General features: G+C 45.5%; 1 protein-coding gene across 4 annotated transcripts; it reads left to right on the forward strand.

The window, feature by feature from the left end:
• The first annotated feature begins 1 nt into the window (after window position 1).
• On the forward strand, window positions 2-18,445 carry CYP20A1 (cytochrome P450 family 20 subfamily A member 1). Of its 4 annotated transcripts, none has more exons than XM_074911076.1 (13): window positions 2-127; window positions 638-687; window positions 773-939; window positions 5,933-6,078; window positions 6,740-6,920; window positions 7,599-7,688; window positions 9,462-9,577; window positions 10,015-10,069; window positions 11,464-11,584; window positions 12,452-12,563; window positions 13,201-13,265; window positions 15,146-15,235; window positions 15,405-18,444. In XM_074911076.1, the coding sequence occupies exons 1-13, from the start codon at window positions 56-58 to the stop codon at window positions 15,553-15,555; spliced, it is 1,416 nt and encodes a 471-aa protein (XP_074767177.1). In that variant the 5' UTR covers window positions 2-55; the 3' UTR covers window positions 15,556-18,444. The 4 variants fall into 4 exon arrangements, with proteins under 4 accessions (XP_074767177.1, XP_074767179.1, XP_074767180.1 ...); XM_074911078.1 differs by having other exon boundaries at window positions 6,740-6,907; window positions 7,610-7,688; window positions 15,405-18,442; XM_074911080.1 differs by lacking the exon at window positions 2-127 and adding an exon at window positions 438-523 and having other exon boundaries at window positions 6,740-6,907; window positions 7,610-7,688; window positions 15,405-18,445.
• Window positions 18,446-19,744: the final 1,299 nt, after the last annotated feature.

Genomic DNA, 19,744 nt, shown 5'->3' on the forward strand with positions numbered 1-19,744 from the left:
GGCGGGCCGCGGGGTGGGGCCGAGCCGCCGCCGCTCCCGCCACCCCGGCCCGGCCATGCTGGACTTCGCCATCTTTGCCGTCACCTTCCTGCTCATCCTGGTGGGCGCCGTGCTCTACCTCTACCCGGTAATGCTGCCGGCGGCGGGGCGGGCAGGGGGCGAGCGGCCGCGGGGCCGAGCCGCCACCGCGGCCCGGCGGGCACGAAACCGCGCCCAGGCCCGGGGACGTGGGAAGGGGCCGGGGCCGCCCGTGTTCTCCGTGCTGCGGCCGGTCCCGCCTCGGAAGGCTTTATCTGCTCACCTTGCAGTTGGGCCCGCACGCAGAGCTCCGGGGCAACATCCGGGCGTTAGATGGACATTGCAGACCTGACCCTTTAAATCTTCACGCGGGGACCGTTCATCTAGCGAGATGAATAATCCTGCTTTAGCCCGCGGGAGCGGGCACACCCAGCTCGGTGGCTTCAGAAGCCTTAGCAGGTTTGGGGCCTGAAGATGTGGCTTATCCAGCTTTTGTTTAACGTTTGTAAGTAGTGTGGCGGTATTGATGTGGAAAATCCAGCTCTCCTGCTGGAAGGCTGTGGGACTTGTGTAAAATTTAAAGTTTAAGGAGGTTAATGCATTCCCTTTTACTCTCTAGGCATCTAGGCAAGCATCAGGTATCCCTGGGCTGGCTCCAACTGATGAAAAGTAAGTGCTCTCCATCTACATATCAGTCAAGTTCAGCTGTGGCAGTGGATGCTGTTCATGACCAAATATCCTCTGTGTCCCCCAGGGATGGCAACCTGCCAGATATCATTGCCAGCAGCAGTTTGCATGAGTTCCTGGTGAATCTTCATGAGAAATATGGCCCACTGGTTTCTTTCTGGTTTGGAAGGCGTCTTGTTGTCAGCCTTGGCTCAATTGATCTCTTGAAACAACATATTAACCCCAACCGGTTGTGTAAGTGTCCTTTGCTTTGTCTTTGAGTCCATTTGTTCCTTCAGACCTTCCTGGACCCTCTATGTCAAAGGAAGCTGGGGCTTCGATCTAAGTAGAAAGAAAATGAGACTTAGTTTGGAGCTGATGTGGTGGTTTGGGTACGTCTTTGGTCCTGCGTATTAGACTTGAATATCAGTGACCAAGAGTTGCTGCTGTCCCAAAACCATCGAGAAATTAGTACGGTTGTGGTTTTTACTATCTCTCTAAAGGCAAATGATGGTGGAAGGCATCATGCTTGTTAGTCACTTGAAACAGCAGGGCAAAGATCCTATAGCAACTTGACATACATATTAAAAGCAGCTTGAAATACAATTTAAAAGGGGGAACCTTGCTAAATTAAGTCTGAAAAGAACTGCACTAGTTTGTAATAGCTCCCTCGTGTGGTTCAATGTGGAGGTTTTTAAAGTATTATTTGAAGAAGTTGTTTCATTTTTGTTTTTCTTTGGCATGTACAATTTTGTGTTGAAGATCTCTAGTGATCTTCTAGACTCAGAAGTGGTCAGTGGTGCTTGTAGCAGAGTTGACCCTCTTAGTCCTGGGAGGATATTTTAATTTATGGTATAAGTCTCTTAAATGGGTGTTTTGCTTCCTAAGGTGATCACAGACAGTAAGTTAACTCAGTTGGTGTTTGGGGTCCAGTTTTCATCTTCTAAAGTTGAATGAGGTGCTGGTTGCACACATCTGACCTAATAATGTAGGCACAGGCAGACATATCAGCATCACTTTATGCTGAGATTGTGATGGGTAAGCTTCTTGTACAGTTGCATGACAGACTCGGAAAAATTGGTGATGATCTGGGAAAGGAGTGGGAGTTAACAAAGATCAGCAAGACACAGTTGATAGCAGTGGCACTCCAGAAGGTGGAAACCCACCCTGAAAGATCTGAATGCGCTCAAGTGTGTTTGGGGGAAATTGCGCAGACAGTCACTTTCTCACAACTCAGAGAAGTGGCGACAGGCCCCCGAGCAGGCGTGTTCTCAGAAATGTACAGAATTTTCGAGTACCCAAATACTGGAGAAAAACAAATATAGTGCCTGGACTTCAGTGCAGGAAATGTGACCCAGGCAATTACAGACTACTCTGATGTCCTGCTACACCAAGAGCTAAACAGGGGTTAAATAGGAAATGCATGCCATACTGCTTTGACTTCTAGACAAGGCAAGTGATAGAACTGTCTTTCTGTCATGGTTTCAGTTCAGTGTTTGCTTGGACACTGCTTGAGTCATCACTGAAGCTGGAGGTAATGGGATATAAGAAGTGAAGGAGGGAGCAAGGCTGGATTGCATTGGTAAAGAGAAATGCTGGGTTGGGGAGGTGAAATACTCCCACTTACGTTAGCAGCCTGCCCTGATGGCATCATGCTGGGACCTCTTGTCAACACAGGGAAGCAGAGTGTCAGAGCAAGAAGGTGAGCACCCCTGAGGTGTGGGATGGCAGCAGTAGCAAGGGGAGCAGCAAGAGCAGGCTGTATTAGTTGCCTGCAGGATGACACGGCCATGGAAAAAAAGACGAAGGTGTATTGAGTCATGTAGTTTCTGTAGAGAGAGGAAAGCATTTAGGCTATTGCACAAGATGAACATGAGCCAGACCTGGAATCCTGTGTACGGCTCTGAGCTCTGTACTCAGGCATGATTTTGAATAAAACAAGTCCAAAGAAAGGCTGCTAGTACTCTCAGAGGAATGGAGAGCCTGTTGTGCAGGAGGAGCCAGGGAAAGTGTGTTCAGCCCAGCAGAAGGAACATCTTATGGGGGGGATTCTCACAAAGGCAGCAGCAGCAGGCTTAAGAAGGAGTGTTCTAATGATCTGTGCTGAACTCAGACCTGAAAAAGCAGGGATGTTGGTTGTATCAGTGCTTTCCTTTTAGCACTGATGCTTGTCAGAAGTGCTCAAACTTTATTAGAGGTAAGGAATCTTACTGATTGTTTTTTCGGGAGCTTTGAGGTATAAACAACATGTAGTAGCTGAGTGACTGTAGCAAAACAGTTCCTGTACCATTTCCTGGTGGGGGGGAATAGGTGTCATGGTAGCTCTCAGCCATGAGAGCTTGTTTTGTTGGAGACCTGGCCTTGCCTGTATCTCTTCTGTGCACACAGTGCTGGGGGCAGGACACAGCCCACTGCGGACTGGCTTACGTCCAACTCCTGACTCTCCAGCCCCACCTGAAAACCCTTGCCATGTGACTTCTCCTCAGTCCGCTGGGGTACCTGAGGCCAGAGCTGCTCTTCATAGATGTCTGCTCGTTGGTTTCTGAGTTTGAGGTGTAGGGTTTGACTCCAAGTAGAATAGAAGGGCTCCTCTTGTCTTGTGTGTGTCACAGGTATGGACAAACTTCTTTGAGAGAGAGAGACGGGTGCTGATAATGCATCTCTCATGAGAGCCTTGAAGTTGGACTAATTTCATTCATGCTTATTAACAGGTTCCCAATGCCAGGAGATGTTTTTTCTCATGTTTAAAGCAGTACTTGAAGTTGGTACATTTTCATGGCTTCATAAAGCTTGGTTGAGATAAATTCTCAAGGAGAATTCAAAGGAAGTAAAACTTTGCTGCTGACACTGGTGATTCCTGTGAGAGGCTTTGGGGAAGCAGTCCAGGCATGAGAAAGTTGTGGATGTGAAGAAGGTGGACTAGTTCAGGATTGACAGGATGAGTGGGTTCAGAGACCTACTTGGAGATCTCTCATGAGTTGATGTCGCCTTTTGGACTGGGACAATGAACCTGAAGCACACTGAATGTTGGAGATGGAGCTATGGGTCCTGGCCTGTTTGAGCAGGGCAGCTTCATTGCTATTCTGTGTGCAGCTTCAGAGGTCCTTTCCATCTCTGATGTTCAGTGCTACTTGGCATTTGTTTCGACTATCCAGTTATCTTTTCTCCATACTTACTTAGAATGGTGTCCAGGACAGCATTTTGAGGTTTTTGTGATGAGGGAGAAGATTTCGTTGTAAGTGGAAAGAACAGTCAAAATTTTTATATGCTTCACTAAGAGGACTGAAAATATAACCCTAGAGATGTTTTCAAGACAAGGACAAAGGGAGAAGTCCATGGAAGTGCTGGCAGGACAGAGCTGCGTCTCCAAGAGGCAGTTTGTGCCCTGTGAAGTCACTAGCCTCCCGTAGCTGTAGAAAAATAGTGGTTTCCCAAATACTGCGAGGCAGGGCCAGCCCTCAGCAAAGGGCAGCCTGGGCTCTGCTGTCCTGAGTTCACAACGGTGAGTATATCGGTGGCACAGGACCGCTAGCTCCACTAGGGACAGGGGAGAAAAAATGGAGCCCATGGCTGATCCAGCAGTTTTCTTTCATGTGCGCCGGGAGAACTTTGCAGTTTCTGCAAGTGATGGCGCTAACTGTCCTCCGGCCTCTCCAAATGCCTCTGCTTGCCAGATTTGCTGTGTGGGCTTTACCACCAGCCATATGTCTTTCTGGCTACCCCAATACTGTGCCTAGCTCAGCCAGGGCCAGGCAGCAGGGAATCGTGGCTTGCATAGCAGCAGCCACTCCATGGCAAAGTACCCTGGAGGAGGAATTGTCAGCAACAGCTAGAGTCACATAACAGCCTGCTTCACGTGGAGAGCCGCAGGTACCATCTGCTGTGCCAAAAGACACATGCACGTACTCCTCGTCATTCAAAGTGGGAAAGAGGATGAGATGCAGATCTTAAACATTGGAAGGGAAATGATGTGATGAGAGAAAAGCATTTAGGAAAGTTTACCATATTTGTACCTCTGGCCTCATTAGCTCCTTTTGTGTCATTAGGTAGTAAGTCCCCTGCAGGTGGGAACTGTCTCTTGTATGTTTGTCCAGTAGCATAATGAGGCCCTGATCTCTGCTGGGAATCCTAGATACATCCACAGTCATGTGTCTAGCCCAGCCGTGATGTCTTCTGATGCCTCAGAGGTTTCACTCTCCATCTGCGAGAAGTAACAGACTGTGATAAACAGGGAAAATATCCCTCTTGAAAAAATCCCTGATTGCTGCTTCCAAATAGTTCCTTAGAGATTATGCCAGTTCTACGAGACCCACAGAAAAGTTTACAGAAAGGGAAAAGCATATGCTATGCTTTATTGCACAGTTTTGCATTGACACCTAATATACGTCAGCAAATTTATTAATAGAGGCCCCTGGTGGTGAAATTCGGAGTTAAAATTCTAAATGAGTGAGTCATGGATATGGAAGATGGAAGGTACATGTTTTTGTCTAGTTTGTACGCTGTTGCAGGTGTCTGTGTGAAAGGAGGATGGAAAGTAAGGCTATTAGAAGCAGAAAGCATTCTGTAGCTTAGTGGGGTACTGTCTTCTGTAAGAGCTTCTCTGCTGGAGACAGCCCTGACTGAGAGAGGTAGGTGTTAGTTTGGGAAGTGCTCATCAGCAGGGAACTCAGTGCATGCAAGAGAAATCACTCAGGAGCAGTAGGGTGTCAAATGAGGTTTGCTGGGGCTGTGAAGCAAGGTAAGAGTGCAGAAGGCAACCTTTGGCTAAGTCTGTCATGTGAGCTGATGTGTCTTGAATACATAGCCATGGTCAGGGCAGGAGGGTGCACCAGATGTCAAGGAGGAATGTGCTAGAGGGGCTGCAGATCAGGCTGTAGGAGAAGGGGAAGGGGTATGCCTTACTCACTGTTGTCACCAAGTCAGTGGCACAACCAGCCGCCAACTGGCAAGCTGGGAAAAAGCTTCCAAGGCGTTATTACTAAAGAGTTACTTGGCAGAGCCAGCAGGCGACTTCAGGGGAAGCTGATCACAGGATGGTGCCCTGCCACAGAGACGAGACCTTATGAGGTCCCAGCCCGCACTGAGCAAGAGAAGCCTGACACCCCAAAGACACTGTTCCGGGGGAAGGAGCCGTGGCTTACTCACTGCCCAGAAGTAGCAGCACCTGATTAAAGAGGTTGCTGTTTTCAGCATCTCTGGTGATGTTATTGCTTGACTTTTGAATGATATTTCCTTTATTTGCTTTCAGTGGATCCCTTTGAGACAATGTTGAAGTCCCTCTTGAGGTACCAGTCCAGCCTGAATAGGGATACAGGAGAGAGCCACATGAGGAGAAAGCTGTATGAAAATGGTGTGACCAAGTCCTTGCAAAGTAACTTTGCTCTCATCCAGAAGGTGCGTAACTACCTTTGTACAGCAGAGAAGCCCTGTGTGGCTCACAGAGGAAAGTTTAGTAAGAATGATCACTAGTGTAAAGGAGCTGCTTTCAGATTAGTGCTGGAATTATAAGCATCTGAGACAGCAAACAGCCTTTGCCCATTCAAGCCGTGTGAATGTTTGGTTTCTCCTAGCTCTGGTGGGTTAGCGAGAAGGGCTGAGCTTGGTGAGTTTTTATGCCAAGATGCCAGATGCAGTCAAAGATACTGGAGCATCTGGATTCTAGATTTATTTCCCAGGACAGGAGGGAGGAGCAAGGAACCAGCTACTGAGACCACAAACAGGTGAAGAACTGTTAACTCAGTCCAGCAGCCAGAATATGATCTGTTTTCCCAGTCTGGAGCTACTAGTATTAAAGGTTTAATGGTTTCTTTTGTGACAGAGGGAACAAGAGAGGGCTGCCTTGTTGGGGGAAAACCTTAGGAAGAGGCAGAAGATTTGAGGCTAAAATGTTACTGTTTATGTTAACAGTGGAAGGAAACCCTGGGAAGGGTGTAGCTTCATGCTATAGCCAGGAGAGTGTGGTCTGTCTTAGGAACTGGGTGGGAATGTCTCCAGGGTATGTTTGGTAAATAGGCTGCTGATATTACTGCCAACTAATGGTTCCTTCCCTCTCAAGCTGTCAGAAGAGCTGCTAACCAAATGGCTCTCCCTCCCTGAGGCACAACATGTGCCACTCTGCCAGCACATGCTGGGCTTTGCCATGAAGTCTGTCACGCAGACAGCTATGGGCAGCAGCTTTGAAGATGACCAGGAAGTCATCCGATTCCGCAGGCACCATGATGCAGTAAGTGTCACAAAGAGTCAGGAAATCTCCTATTATCTTTTTCCATGCCAACAGCACGCAGCTCGTGTCTGTGTGCGGTTTAGTACAAGCTACTGCTGAGACTTTAACATTTAAGGTAACGTTAAGTTTAAAAGCTTGAGGGCTCTGCGTCAATTGTCCCAAGCTGAAACTATCAGAAAGATCCTACTGCTGATCCTGCTGTCATTAGTCTAAGGTGTTTCTAAAGGATCTGTGGGGATCAGGAACCCAGATCCAATGGCAGTTGAGAGGTGTTTGGTACCTGATTCAGTTAAACTCTTCTGGGAATGCCAGTGGAGCTTACCCTTTTCAAAGATCTGAATGCTCTGTGACATTGTGAATAAAGGAAAATCTGAGGATGTCCCAAGCTGTGTCCACATCTGGGCATGTTAAATCTGCTGGAATAGGGCAGAAAAGAAACAGTTCCATCTCCCATTCAAGATTCCCATGCCTTTTCCCCTGCAGTTGTATTTACAGTAGTTTTCGTTTCAACTCAATTTCAGCTATCATAGATGTAATATCTGGAATGGGACATGGTGTCCTAAAGAGGAGACCAGTTCCATATTTACAGGAAGTCTCCATTTTATTCAGTTTTTCATTTTCCTGAAGAGGGAAGAATAGAGGAATCTGAGCAGTCTCAGCCTGTGGTGCCTGATGGTGCTCTTCTTTCTGTCCTTCTTTCAGATCTGGTCGGAGATTGGGAAAGGTTTCTTGGATGGGTCCCTTGACAAAAACATGACTAGGAAGAAGCTCTACGAAGATGGTAGGTTTCTCCCAAAATCACAGTCTTCCTCCCTTTCTGCTTAATACTTCAGGTTAGCTAGTGTATGGAAGCACTTAATTTGCCCAGCTGTCTTGGCTTTTCTGCAGAGTTGTTCCTCATGCCATACACTACCAGATGTGTCCTCCTTACTCCCACATAAGAGTTGTTTAGATGAGATGCTGGGGGATATGGTGTAGGGGAAAACTTTGTAGAGTAGGGCTTGTGGTTGGACTCTGATCCCAAGGGTCTTTTCCAACCTGAATGATTCTGTGATAAGATCATTGCTTTTGAGTTGAGTGACAAGCCTGCCATTGCACAAGAAGTTTGTAGGACTAGAACTCTAGTTTCAGGTCTACTTCTAGGGTCTGTCCAGTCTGGAAACTGATAAGAGGATCCTGAGAAGAATCAGGGTGCGCTTGTTCCTTTCCTGTTCTGATTCCTAGCATCCACTTTTGAGCTCTCTTGGGGTCAGGCAACTGTGCTAGATGGAGACAGATGGAGCCACTTGGTTTGGCCTGTACGGCCATTCTTATGATGCACCATTTGGTGAATGCCCTGTCAGACAGTCACTGACAGGCTAGAAGACACAAGTACAGAGGTGCTGCTTTGATGGACACCTTCCACATGATAGCCTCTGATGTGCTATTACAAGGTAACATGATTTTCAGGTCTGATATGGCAGTGTGTTTATTTCTCAGATTTCACAGCAAGATACTTTATTTTTCGGTTGTCCTGTCTTTTTTGTTGTTAATAGTCAAACCTTTTCAGTGCTGATTGATAAGATGCTAAACGAAACTAGTTTGTCTCTAGAACTAAGGATTTGCTTGTAAATCCTCCAAACCCAGTGTTTTCTTCTTTATGTTGCTGGTTCTGTGGGCTTCAGAATCTGAGGACAACTACTGCCCTATTAAAATGGGCTTCTCCCATGGGCACTTGTTCAGGACTGTTCCTGAGTTGTAGTGGGATGATGCATTAGGACACAATTTCACAAACTCCAGATAGTGAGGTTTGCCATCCTATGCGGAGAGGAGGGAGGAAGGGTAGTTGTAAGACAAGGGGCTGAACTGGGCCTTGTTAAATCAAGTTTCAGATCCAACCTCTGCACCATGTTTCCTGGATAGTCTTGAGTAGGTCATTTAAATAAGACAGCCAATGGCATCTAGGTCCCTAGCTCCCCCAAGTTCCCACAGTAGTCACCAGGAATTAGGCACACAAATACCTTCATACGTGTGGATCCTCTGTGCCAAGACCCTCCCGTGTTTTCTGCACTGTCCTCTCTCTGTCTGTGCAGACTCTTCAGCACAGAGCCAGAGCCATCCTCTTGCAACATGCTTGTAGAACCCCTAGCAAAAAGGACACCATCAGCAGCTGGAGGAGCTGTAACACTAATAATTATAACTACAGGCCATGCAACTAATGTTATCTGGCTCTAACGTTTTTTATGGGGACTGGTTAAACACAGTCTCTGATGGTTCAACACTAACTGTTATTTGACTTACCCTTATGTGTTTTCAGCTCATAGAGTGCATCTCAGTTATACCTGTAAGGGTGGCTTTTTTTTATAGGCAACCTGTTTTATTTGGTTCCTCCATTTTCAACTAAATTGGAGATACCGCATTCCAAATTGACAGTAAAATATAACAGAGGCTGCTTCTGTAAGTGAGCCCAGCAGGGACAGCTGCTCTGAAAATCTGCTTGGGAAGATGGATTTGCTTCTCTGCAGCACTCAGGATGACCAGATTTTAAAATAAACATTTGTTTTTGCTTCCAAAGCTCTGATGGAGATGGAATCCACCTTAAGGAAAGTTACAAAGGAGCGCCGAGGCAGATCATTCAACAGGCACATCTTTATAGACACCTTGCTGCAGGGGAGCCTGAGTGACCAGCAGGTCTGTGCAGCTGTTCATGTCGTCACAGTTAATGGAGTTTTGCTAGATGGGCAGCTCATTGTAGCCTTTAATTAATTAAAGTGTTCGCATCTTAGGTCGGATTCCATACTAAAGCAGGGTTTCTCATTCTTTTTTCCACTCCTACAGTGCTTAATTGCATTAGACTTTGGTAGCTTTCTTTGCCACTGCTTCATTGCTATTTTTACAAACGAGAAGTATCTTAGTATTAAGCATGTCTCGAGAAGCATCTTAGTATTAAGCATGTCTCATGTGCCATTCCAGCGGAATTTCTGTAGAGTTCAGTCCGTGCCTTCTAGATGTATTTCCTGCTCTCTGCACTAAAGGGATTTCATGCGCTTGAGTGGAGAATGTGCCACTTCTTTTTTATCTTTACAGTCTTATGAACTTCATTCTCTGAAGTAGATTTTATTTTGTAGATTCTGGAAGATACAATGATTTTCTCCTTGGCAGGCTGCATAATCACGGCTAACTGTAAGTACAGATTGTAAGTAACTTTCCATCCTTACACTCAACTGTCTAAAACTGTGTGTGATGACATGAGACTTATTCTAGGTAAATAAAAAATTATATTCATCATTCTCTTTCTCCTGAGCTACAGAGGTATAGAAGAAACTAATTTTTACATCAGACTCTCGACACAGCCTCACAGTTAGTGAGTTGAAACTGTGTTTGACAACCTTCCCAGTCCTTTGGTGAACTTTAGGATTTCTTCTCATTGCTTTTTGCTTGCACTCTAACCCCAGCCAACTGATGCTAAATTTGATGAAAAAGCTCCAAAAGATGCAAGCCACAAAGATCATGTTGTAAAATAGGTTCTGCCACATGGGAAGGAAATTAGAGCAGAGTCCTGGAATCTGACTGTCTGCTTTGAACTTCTGAAGGATAGGTGTGTTCCATGTATGGAAGACTTTAAAAGGAGCGACTCTGGGATTTATGCGAAGATTATGGAAAAAAAAAACCAACGCAAAATACAAACTGGAGCTGTATAAAATCTCTTATGATAGGGGGATGATTATCAGGCCCTGTGTCTCAGGGCCTGTGTCTCAGCCAGTGGGGCTGGGGCTCCAAAGAAAACCTCCAAGGTGCAGCTCGTTGTTAAAGAATATATAAAGTAAATTTGGCAACTATGATAATACTCTCCCCAGAGAATATCCTCTCCAAGTACTCCAGGAAGACTGTCATTTTAAGAGGCTGGACTCCTCAGGGATTCCAGATAGTTCTCCTGAATAGACAGTGTGGAGTGGTAGAAACATCTCCTTGTAGCTTTAGGGAAACTGCGTCCTACACACTTATTTCTTATGCAAGGTTTCTTTTTCACTGTGCTATTGAAGATATCTCTTGACTACTTCACAAAATAGATGTAGGGGAGACAGGTGATGGCCAACCTACTGCAGAGAGCTGTACTGTTCTTGTTGCTCCCTGTCAGGAGCCCCAGAAATTATCTGTCTGGAGCACTCACCTGAGATGTACTGGGGAAGCCCTCCAAATAAGGGAATTTTCTGACGTTCTGGACAAACCGGCCTTTCATTTGCATTGTTGGTCTAGTAACCCTGGTTCCTTAGGGTTTGCTGGGCTGTGTGGTCCCTTCCCCAGAACGGGGAGGCTGAATAGCTCAGTCTCCTGCATATTTCCCGAAGCTCTTCATAGCACTGGAAAGAGAATTTTAGCTTGCAGCGTCTCTTGTTACACAGGAATTTAGTCTCTACTCCTGCCACTGAATACAGAATCAGTACAGCCTGTGGTGAACAGAAGTCACCCTTCTCTGAGTGAAAAAGTAATGTTGCAAATACAGGAAGTAAGAAAACAATGCAGTTTGTGAAAGATTGAATTTTCTGGGTCCAGTCTTGTCTTGATTTCCTCCTCAGTGTGTACCTGGGCAGTCTATTTCCTAACAACCTCAGAAGATGTTCAACAGAACCTCTACAAGGAGATGGACTGCGTTCTGGGGAAGGGACCAATTACACATGAGAAAATTGAGCAGCTCAGGTGGGTCCCATGGAAGGGTTGTCTCGTGTGGTGGGGACAGGGGCTTCATGTGCTGGAGCTTGATGCCCAGCCTACACTGGGCCAGGAGAAGGCTCCCAAAAGCTACTCCCTTCTTTTTTTCTGGAAGTGTTCAAAGCACAGGATGACTTGTAGCACAAAGAGAATCTGCTGTCTGGCTCCCGACATGGGAACTAAGCTGCTCTCTTCAGGATGTCTTATAGGAAACCCTTTAGGTTCATTGGCAGAGGAGAGCGCAGAATCAGTGCCCTGGCTGCCAGGCTAAAATTTGTTTGCTTACTGTCTTGTTTGGTTTCTGTCCTAGTTTTCCAAAAGTAAAGGTAATCAATCATTTTAGTGGTTGGATTAATGTTAGACATATTTATAAGGAAAGCATGGAATAATATTTTCAAAGGGTCACAGAACCGGATGATGACTGGTCAACAGTGTCCTTTTCTCTTTTGTGCATCTGTTGGTGCAACTGGGTGCATTTTGTATTTGGACTAGTGTTGAGAGTTTCAGTAAGGGAGTATTGAGTATGTAGGTTTCTTGTTGATTCTTGTATGGGTGAGAGGTCTGGGAAGAGGGCTGGTGTGTTTATGCTTTTTTGCATAGTTTAGTTTAAAATCTGAAAAAACGGTGGTAAAGAGAGATTTTGGTAACTTTCCCTAAAAGCTATTAATGAGATTTAATGCTGCTTGCAAAGACATTGGTACCACAAAATGAGGTCCCTCAGTGTGGCTTGAGACAGCACCAGGAGCAGACTGTAGCCCTAAATGCAGGAGGTGACTCGGCTCTCCCTGCTGCCACAAGGACATGGACAAGCTTCTTTCTGGGAGGGTTAAACTAACAAAGTCTTACTGGTTGCAGATACTGTCGGCAGGTCCTGTGTGAGACAGTGCGAACAGCAAAGCTGACTCCCGTTGCTGCACAGCTGCAGGAACTGGAGGGCAAAGTTGACCAACATACTCTTCCCAAAGAGGTAGGGCGGTACTGGGAGCGCTAGGCCACTCTCCTTTCCTGGAGAGAAATTTGCTGTTTCCTTCTCTTCCTGTGGAGAGGTGAGACAGGAAGACCATTTCTTCTGCCAGTGTTGAACCTGAGCAGCTGCTCTGTCATCTGGAAAGTACATTTTAGCTCAAAGTTTGCCCTGCAGTTCCTCTGCAGGAGAGGCTCTGGGAATTCACGTTCTCTTGATGAGCAACTTTGCTTCCAATTCTGGGTCTACCAGGGATGAATCATCTTTTGAAGGGGCTTATGGGCTCAGTTGTGCATAAAAGAGCATGATTTCAGGCCTGATCGTATCACCCACATTTCCCACACAGAGTGGTGCCGTCCATTGCAGAGAATAAAATAGCCCATACATACGTGCCAGGAAGAGTAGAGGAATGGGATCAGACCCTCTAACTACAACCAGCGCAGCATGGGCCTTAGAAGTTAAAATGCTAACATCTGTGCATGGAGCATGGAAATCTGTAAATGAATACAGCATATTATCTTTTAAATCTCTCTAATAAAATGAGTAGTCTACAGAATAATAGTCACCCATCAGGGCTGTTCAGAAGTGTCTTTAATTGTGCATTTCTTTCTGCTCTGACGTGTCCTGATTTTCTTTGCAGACACTTGTGCTTTATGCTCTTGGTGTGATGCTGCAGGATAGTTCATCTTGGCCATCACCGTACAAGTATGTAGAATCAAGACTTTTATTGCCACTAATTCCTTTCCTTTTTTTAAATTAATATTCTTTAGATCTTACAGCAGAGCTTGTTTAGCTGCAGGGCCTGCCTTAAACATATTTTGGAGATGAAAGGGCATCTGTAAGAAAATCAGTTTATGAAGGTCTTCTCTCCATGGGCAGGATTTTGGGGCAGTTCAAGACATGATCCTCCCATGCTTCAGTCTGTATATGTGTGTGTTTGTGTGTTACAGTTTAATAAAAACTTTTTTGCGCCCACATACAGCTTCCCTGGCAAATGCTGGTAAATTCTTTTTAAGATTTTCTGTGAAACAGTGATTTGAATGGCTTTGGAGTCACTGCTTGTCATCATGAAATGATGCAAACAATGATGGGAGGAAATATCAGTCTGAAGTTTTGATTTTTCAGAGGGAAGGGAAAACTGCTACCTCATTACTTCTATCTGTGAAAACAAAATGATCCAGGCCAGCATTTGGGAGACTGAAGAAAAAAGTTGCTGTAGCTTCCTGTGGCCTCCAGGTGGCAAATATTAACACGTATCTGACTTACTTCACTTGGGCTGGGGAAAAAATGTGGGTCAGTTATTCTAGACAGAGAGAACAGACAGCTGAGATGTAGGAGAAAGAATAGAGCCTTTAGAACAGCACTTGTTCTCTCTGTAAGTGTAGTTCTTGCAGAAGGGTGAGGCATTGTTGCACCAACCTATGAGCATCTTGGCAAGGATTGCCCGCTAGGATAGGAAGGGTTAGCTGAGGCCTCGTGGGAGGGACCCTGAGGACTGCTACGAACACAGCGTGTTTATTCCAAGGAGAAGAAGGCTGAGGTTTAGCCTGAGGTGTGTATTTCCATGATGGAGACAGGGGATCAGTTTTGTTATCCTTTCGCTTACATACTGCATAAAAACACTGTGGGGTGGCTGTTTGCCCTCCTTACTTTTTTTGCTAGGCAGCTGCATTTTCTTTCCTACTACAACATCTGTAATTTGCCACTTCAGTTCAGGGGGAATGCAAGTTTGCTGCTGCTTTTACTAAGGGTCAGCACCCACCTGCCCTTTCACCTTGGTAGAAGCAGAGCTTGGATATTTAAGCAGGGAGCCAAAGGCTTGAAGTATAAGCAGAAAGGTTTAGCAGAAATTGAAGGAAAAATGCCTTCCATCCATCAAATTTCCTGTTTGTTTGGTTGGGGTTTTTTCTAAATATATATATATTTAAATTGAATTATATTTTATTAATCTCCCTATGGTTAGTTGATTATGGGAATCTTGTTTTAACTCATGCCAGCCCTGGATAATAATTTTTTCCCAGCCTCCACCATCCTAATGCTGGAAACCACTTTTCTCGCTTGAATGAGTCACCAGCTTCCCTCCCCCAGCACACAGACATACACACACCAGCTGCTTGAAGAGAAGAATGAGGGGCAAGGAGAAAAGAGAAATATTTTTGGAAGTGGAGAGAGGAAGGGTCATGGGGCGGAGGGGGGGGGACAACGGACAACACACACACACAAATCAGATTGTGTGTGCCCTGAAGGGGAATAGGGGGCAGGTAGCAGCATCAGCTCAGCTGTGTACGCAAGCTTAATACCCACTGCTGAGAGGTAATGCATATTAATTCCATCCCTATGTCACACTAATTCAGTTTATCAGCATTTTGACCAAGCTGGGACACAGCTGACCATCTGGGAACATAGATGGAGTGGATGCACAATTGCCTTTGTAAATCTGTGTGGAATTACGCAGCCTGATTTAGAGAGAGCAAATTAGTGAGATTCTGTATTTCACTGCCAGCTTCTTATGTGTGTGTGCGCATGTGTCCAGGGAAAGGATCCCGTGCCTGCACAGAAAGCCTCAGTGTATTTGTCTTTCATAGGTTTGACCCAGAGAGATTCAATGAGGAATCAGCCATGAAAAACCTCTCCTTGTTGGGTTTTTCAGGAAGCCAGGAGTGCCCAGAGTTGAGGTGAGCATAGGGAAGGAGGTCTTTGTGTGTGTCTGTGGCAAACAGCAGAGAAGGTGCTTTCAGTCTCTTCCTGTTGCTGCTGAGACAAGATGTCCAAGCTGGCAGTTGTCCTTTGGCAGATTTACATCATAGCAACGTTTTTATTCTTTTCTCCTTCCTCTTCCCTCAGGTTTGCCTATATGGTGGCTACAGTTCTGCTGAGTGTCCTAGTAAGGAAACTGTATCTCCACCCAGTGAAAGGACAAGTCATGGAGGCCAAATATGAGCTGGTAACCTCACCAAAAGAGGAAGCCTGGATAACAGTGTCTAAGAGAAGCTAAGAGCAAGCAAAACAAGGGGCTAAAAGTGCCAGCAGTGCAGTTCTGAGCAAGAGTCTTAGGGAATCATGCTGGCACCGCAGTGACTCAGCCAAGGAATTTTGCATCCACATTTCATTACCTTCCGCATTCTTAACCACATACCTCTCTTGGGTACCTTTTCTAACTCAACCAATAGTCATATTAAAGTAGATTTAATCTGTATGCCTTTTTTACATTTGCTTTTGGATCTCTGGCCAAACCATTGCAAAGGAAGCAACAACACCTTGCAGTGGTGTACGTATGAACTATTGGGTGTCAGCTAGTCAAAGACCAGACCTCTGGTTAATCCAGCCCCTTTCCAACAGCTGACAGAGCTGGATAAGATTGCCTCTCTTATCCAGTGGAATGCTTCTTCACAGATCCTAGCTAGGTAAGACCTTGGAGACACAAGGACAAAGCCTATATATATAAAGCCTATATTTATAGGTATTTTTATTCAAAGTGTCTTTCCTTCCCTTGAGCTACAGCTATAACTGTCAAGAAGAGCAGATAAATGTTGTAAGAAGTGTGTATGAGAGAGAGAAATAAAGTGGGGCAGGAGTTGCACCACTGGTTCTCTTGCTGGGTAATGTTGCCATGCTTGGGGGGTTGCAAGAGAAAGGGTGACTAAGAAATCCTAGTAAATCAAGAGGAATAAGATTGGTTTGGCCCCTGAGAAAACAGAAGCATCAGTAATAATATAATGAAGTGAAATAAAACCACAGAAGAAAGCCCTGAGAAAGGGATTCTCTATCCTGACAGTTCTAAGGGCAGCGTCTAATCTAATCAGCAACAGAAATTAACAGATGCTTGCAGTTCATTCAGCACTGGGTCGGCATGAGACTGGTTGTGCAAATACAGGAAAGGGAGAGTGCTGATTTTATAGGGCTCTGGATTAATGTTGTACTTAATAACTTAAAAGCCTTTCAAAGAATCCTTTTCCTCCTCCAAAATGGGTGCCAGCCAAAGCAGCATCACATGCCACATGTTCACACGCTTTTTCCTGGTTTCTTTCCTTTCGGCCATCATAGGTCAACTCCTGAAAGATTTTTCAGTGCCCCACTGAACCATTTGCAAGGCAGGAACCTCTTACCCCGTCATCTCATTGGAATAATTGCCATCTGACTTTTCAGGTTGTGTTTCTCCCCCCCAACTTTTTTTCCCCCATCTTGCATAGGATCACCCTTTACCTGATCTTAATAAGTCTTTTTCCCTGTAAAACTGGCTTTTCTGTTAGCTCCAGTTCCTAACCCCCTTCCCACCCCAAAGCTGTGTGGTGGTAGGTGAGGTGTTGCTCAGCCTGCAGCTGCGTATGCCCAAGCTGCTTTTACGCACAGACACCGACGCACCACAGAGCAGGCCAGGAGTGTGTGGCTCCCATTAGAGCTACTTTCTACTGCGTCTGCAGATAGGGCACACATACCTGGTAGCTGCAATTCCCATTTCTGCCGACGTTCCTTTCACTGGCACCTTCCGGGTCAGGAAATCTGCTGCTCTTCTAAAAATGTTTAGGCTCTTGTATTGCTGCCGAGTGCCAGCCTGAATGCAGTCCTGTCAGCTCTTACAGGGTTAACATCTGATGCCAACCTCTGGGCACCAGACAAAGAAAATTCTGCTCTTGGGTTTAACGTGTCAGCTCTGCTTTTGGTGGAGCTGTAGAGATTCTGATCCCCCCCCAGTTCAGTTTGTGTTGGGGGAGAGGTGAGACAGAGATGCTGTTCTACTGATTTTTTGCCTGCTGGGCAGAAAAAGGAGGGTTGTGCAGTTCATCTTGCTGCCTCTCTTGCATTGATTTTTATAATGAACTGCAAGAAAGCTCTTGATAATCTGACCTCCATTTAACTGAAGGTTGGTCATGTCCCCAGATGGCAATTCAAGTTCGGCTTTGCTTCACTGCTTGTACAAAAAGGCTTGTTTTTCCTGGAGGTTGCAGATGTTTCCTAAACCTGGAGAAATCACTGTGGTAAAGGATTTTACTTTAAAGCATCCCTGGTGTGCAGAGGCGGCAAAATGGAGGCTAAGTTATTGCCTTCTTGGGAAAAAATGGTAGGATAGCACTGTCCCTGCTAGGAGCCAGAAAAGGAATAGCTGACTGTCATTTAATTGAGTGGTGAAGATCTGCTTTCTTGTAGCCATGTTGTAGGAGTGAAGCTTTCAGATACCAGAAAAGCTTCCCAAGTATAATTGTCCAGACTTCTGTTACAACATTTCTGTGCCTTGCTGGAGCTGTATGGGCCAACTGCCTTGCAACAGCCCTTCCCCAGTTACAAGAATCAAAAATGGGAGTAATTCCATGTAATTTGTTATGAATTTTCTGTCAGCTTTTACAGGTATTGCATCCTGTAAGACTGTGCTCTCAGTCCAGGCCAGTAACCAAGCATGCTACTGGAGTCCATGGCTGATATGAGAGAAGAATGTGGCCCGAAGTGCTGGAGAAAGCCAATGCTTAGTTTGTGTTTGCGCAAAACTGCTGTCAGAAAACCACCCTGACTCATCAGTTAAGGAAATGTGTTGAGCATGGAGGGCAAGGAGGTGGGTAAGGCACGCTCAAGCATTTGTTATGCACTGCTCGGAGTGACACTGAGGTCAGAGCCGCATTGTTTGCTGAAGTCTGTAAGTTTCCATGCCTCACCACTCTATGTGTGTCAGTCATTTCAAATAGCCTAACTATGAAGATTTAATGCAACACTCACCAGCCGAGCTGTGGATCCCTTTGTGCATCAAACCCCCTTTTTTGTATGGAAATGTTCATGGATCAGAGCTTTCTCATGAAGTTTTAATCTATTTTGATTGGAAGCTTGAAATACCAGTTTTGTCCCATTTCTTGCTTCACCCCTTGTCCAGCATGCACTGTCAGCTGGTTCTTGTTTGGCCTGGTAACCTAAGACGTGTTTGTAGGGGGTTCCTCCCTCCCCACTTATGTTTGTCCATTTTTCCCTTTCTCTTCTCACAAGAACTTCTTAGCCTTTGGGCAAAATCAGCTGCATTTGACAGGGATCAGGGTTTGAAATCTTAATGCTGTTACGTTCCTACAAAGTTTGTGGGGAAAAAAAAAAAAAAAGATGACTGGGCATACGGAGTCTATGCTAGGCATGTCACAAGACTGCAGCCAAAGCTGAAGCAGAGTTAGATGCCAGCGTGGGGAAAAGCCCGAGTCAGCGCCTACACTGTAGCAGATAGCCAACCTCAGGAGTCCAGTCAGTAGAAAACAGGGTTTTGTCAGTCTTGCTGCTCAGACCCCCACACTAAGGACATATGCAAGGCCCAGAGATCAATTCTGGCTGTAACATGGGGATGTGGGCAAGCATTGCAACCTGTGGAAAAAAATGTCGTAGTCTATGAACAAAACCAAGAGGGGGAGGTTGCTTCTATAATATAGGGAATTTTTGCCTTTTATGCTTCATATTCCTGCTGTACACCAAAAAGCTGCTTCACAAATTCCACAGGGTGGTTTTGAAAAGCAAACAGAAAAGCTGTCATTTCATTTCTTGGACTCTTACTGTAGAACAAGCTTCTACAGAGGGCTACAAACTCATGGAAGGTAAGAGGCTAAATATATCTCAGTGCCTATGCAACCTGCTGCTCTCAGAAGCAGGCAGCCAGCACAGGTGCTGGGAGCAGTCAGGCCATTGCTAATGGATTGTCATGGCTGTTTCTGGCTGACAAAGCCTTCTACTTTTGCCCCTTGTACTGGTGGCAACTGGTGAGACAGTTAACATACCGAGCAGAGCAGACAGCTTATTGAGCTAGCCTTCCACTACCTCCAGAATATCCATGAATGGTGTTACCTCTAGATTTTAATTAACCTGTGCTGCATATAGAGCCATTATTGCAAATCAGTAATATCCTTTTGTTCCCAGCAGTTGAAGGTCTTGCTGGTAATGGCTGTGGCATGCAGCACAGTGTTGAGGGCTGTATGTTTTATTTTCCATCATTAAATGGAAATGGTGGTATTGGCAACTTCTGTCCTACTTGCTGCAAAAGTAAATGTTTTTTGGGCAGAGTGGATGTTTGCTGATTTAAAATACTTTGGGCAGCTCTCGTGCCAGCTCCCCCATTAGCTGTGCAGTTATGTGAACCTGGGCCGCTGGCAATCCAAACTGGAAAAACAGTATCTCACCTGCATAGTTTGTTTGTGAACATTTTGGTACTGCTTAAGTCACAGGTAAAT

This window comes from Athene noctua, chromosome 7, assembly GCF_965140245.1.
Source record: "Athene noctua chromosome 7, bAthNoc1.hap1.1, whole genome shotgun sequence".
NCBI lineage: Eukaryota > Metazoa > Chordata > Aves > Strigiformes > Strigidae > Athene > Athene noctua.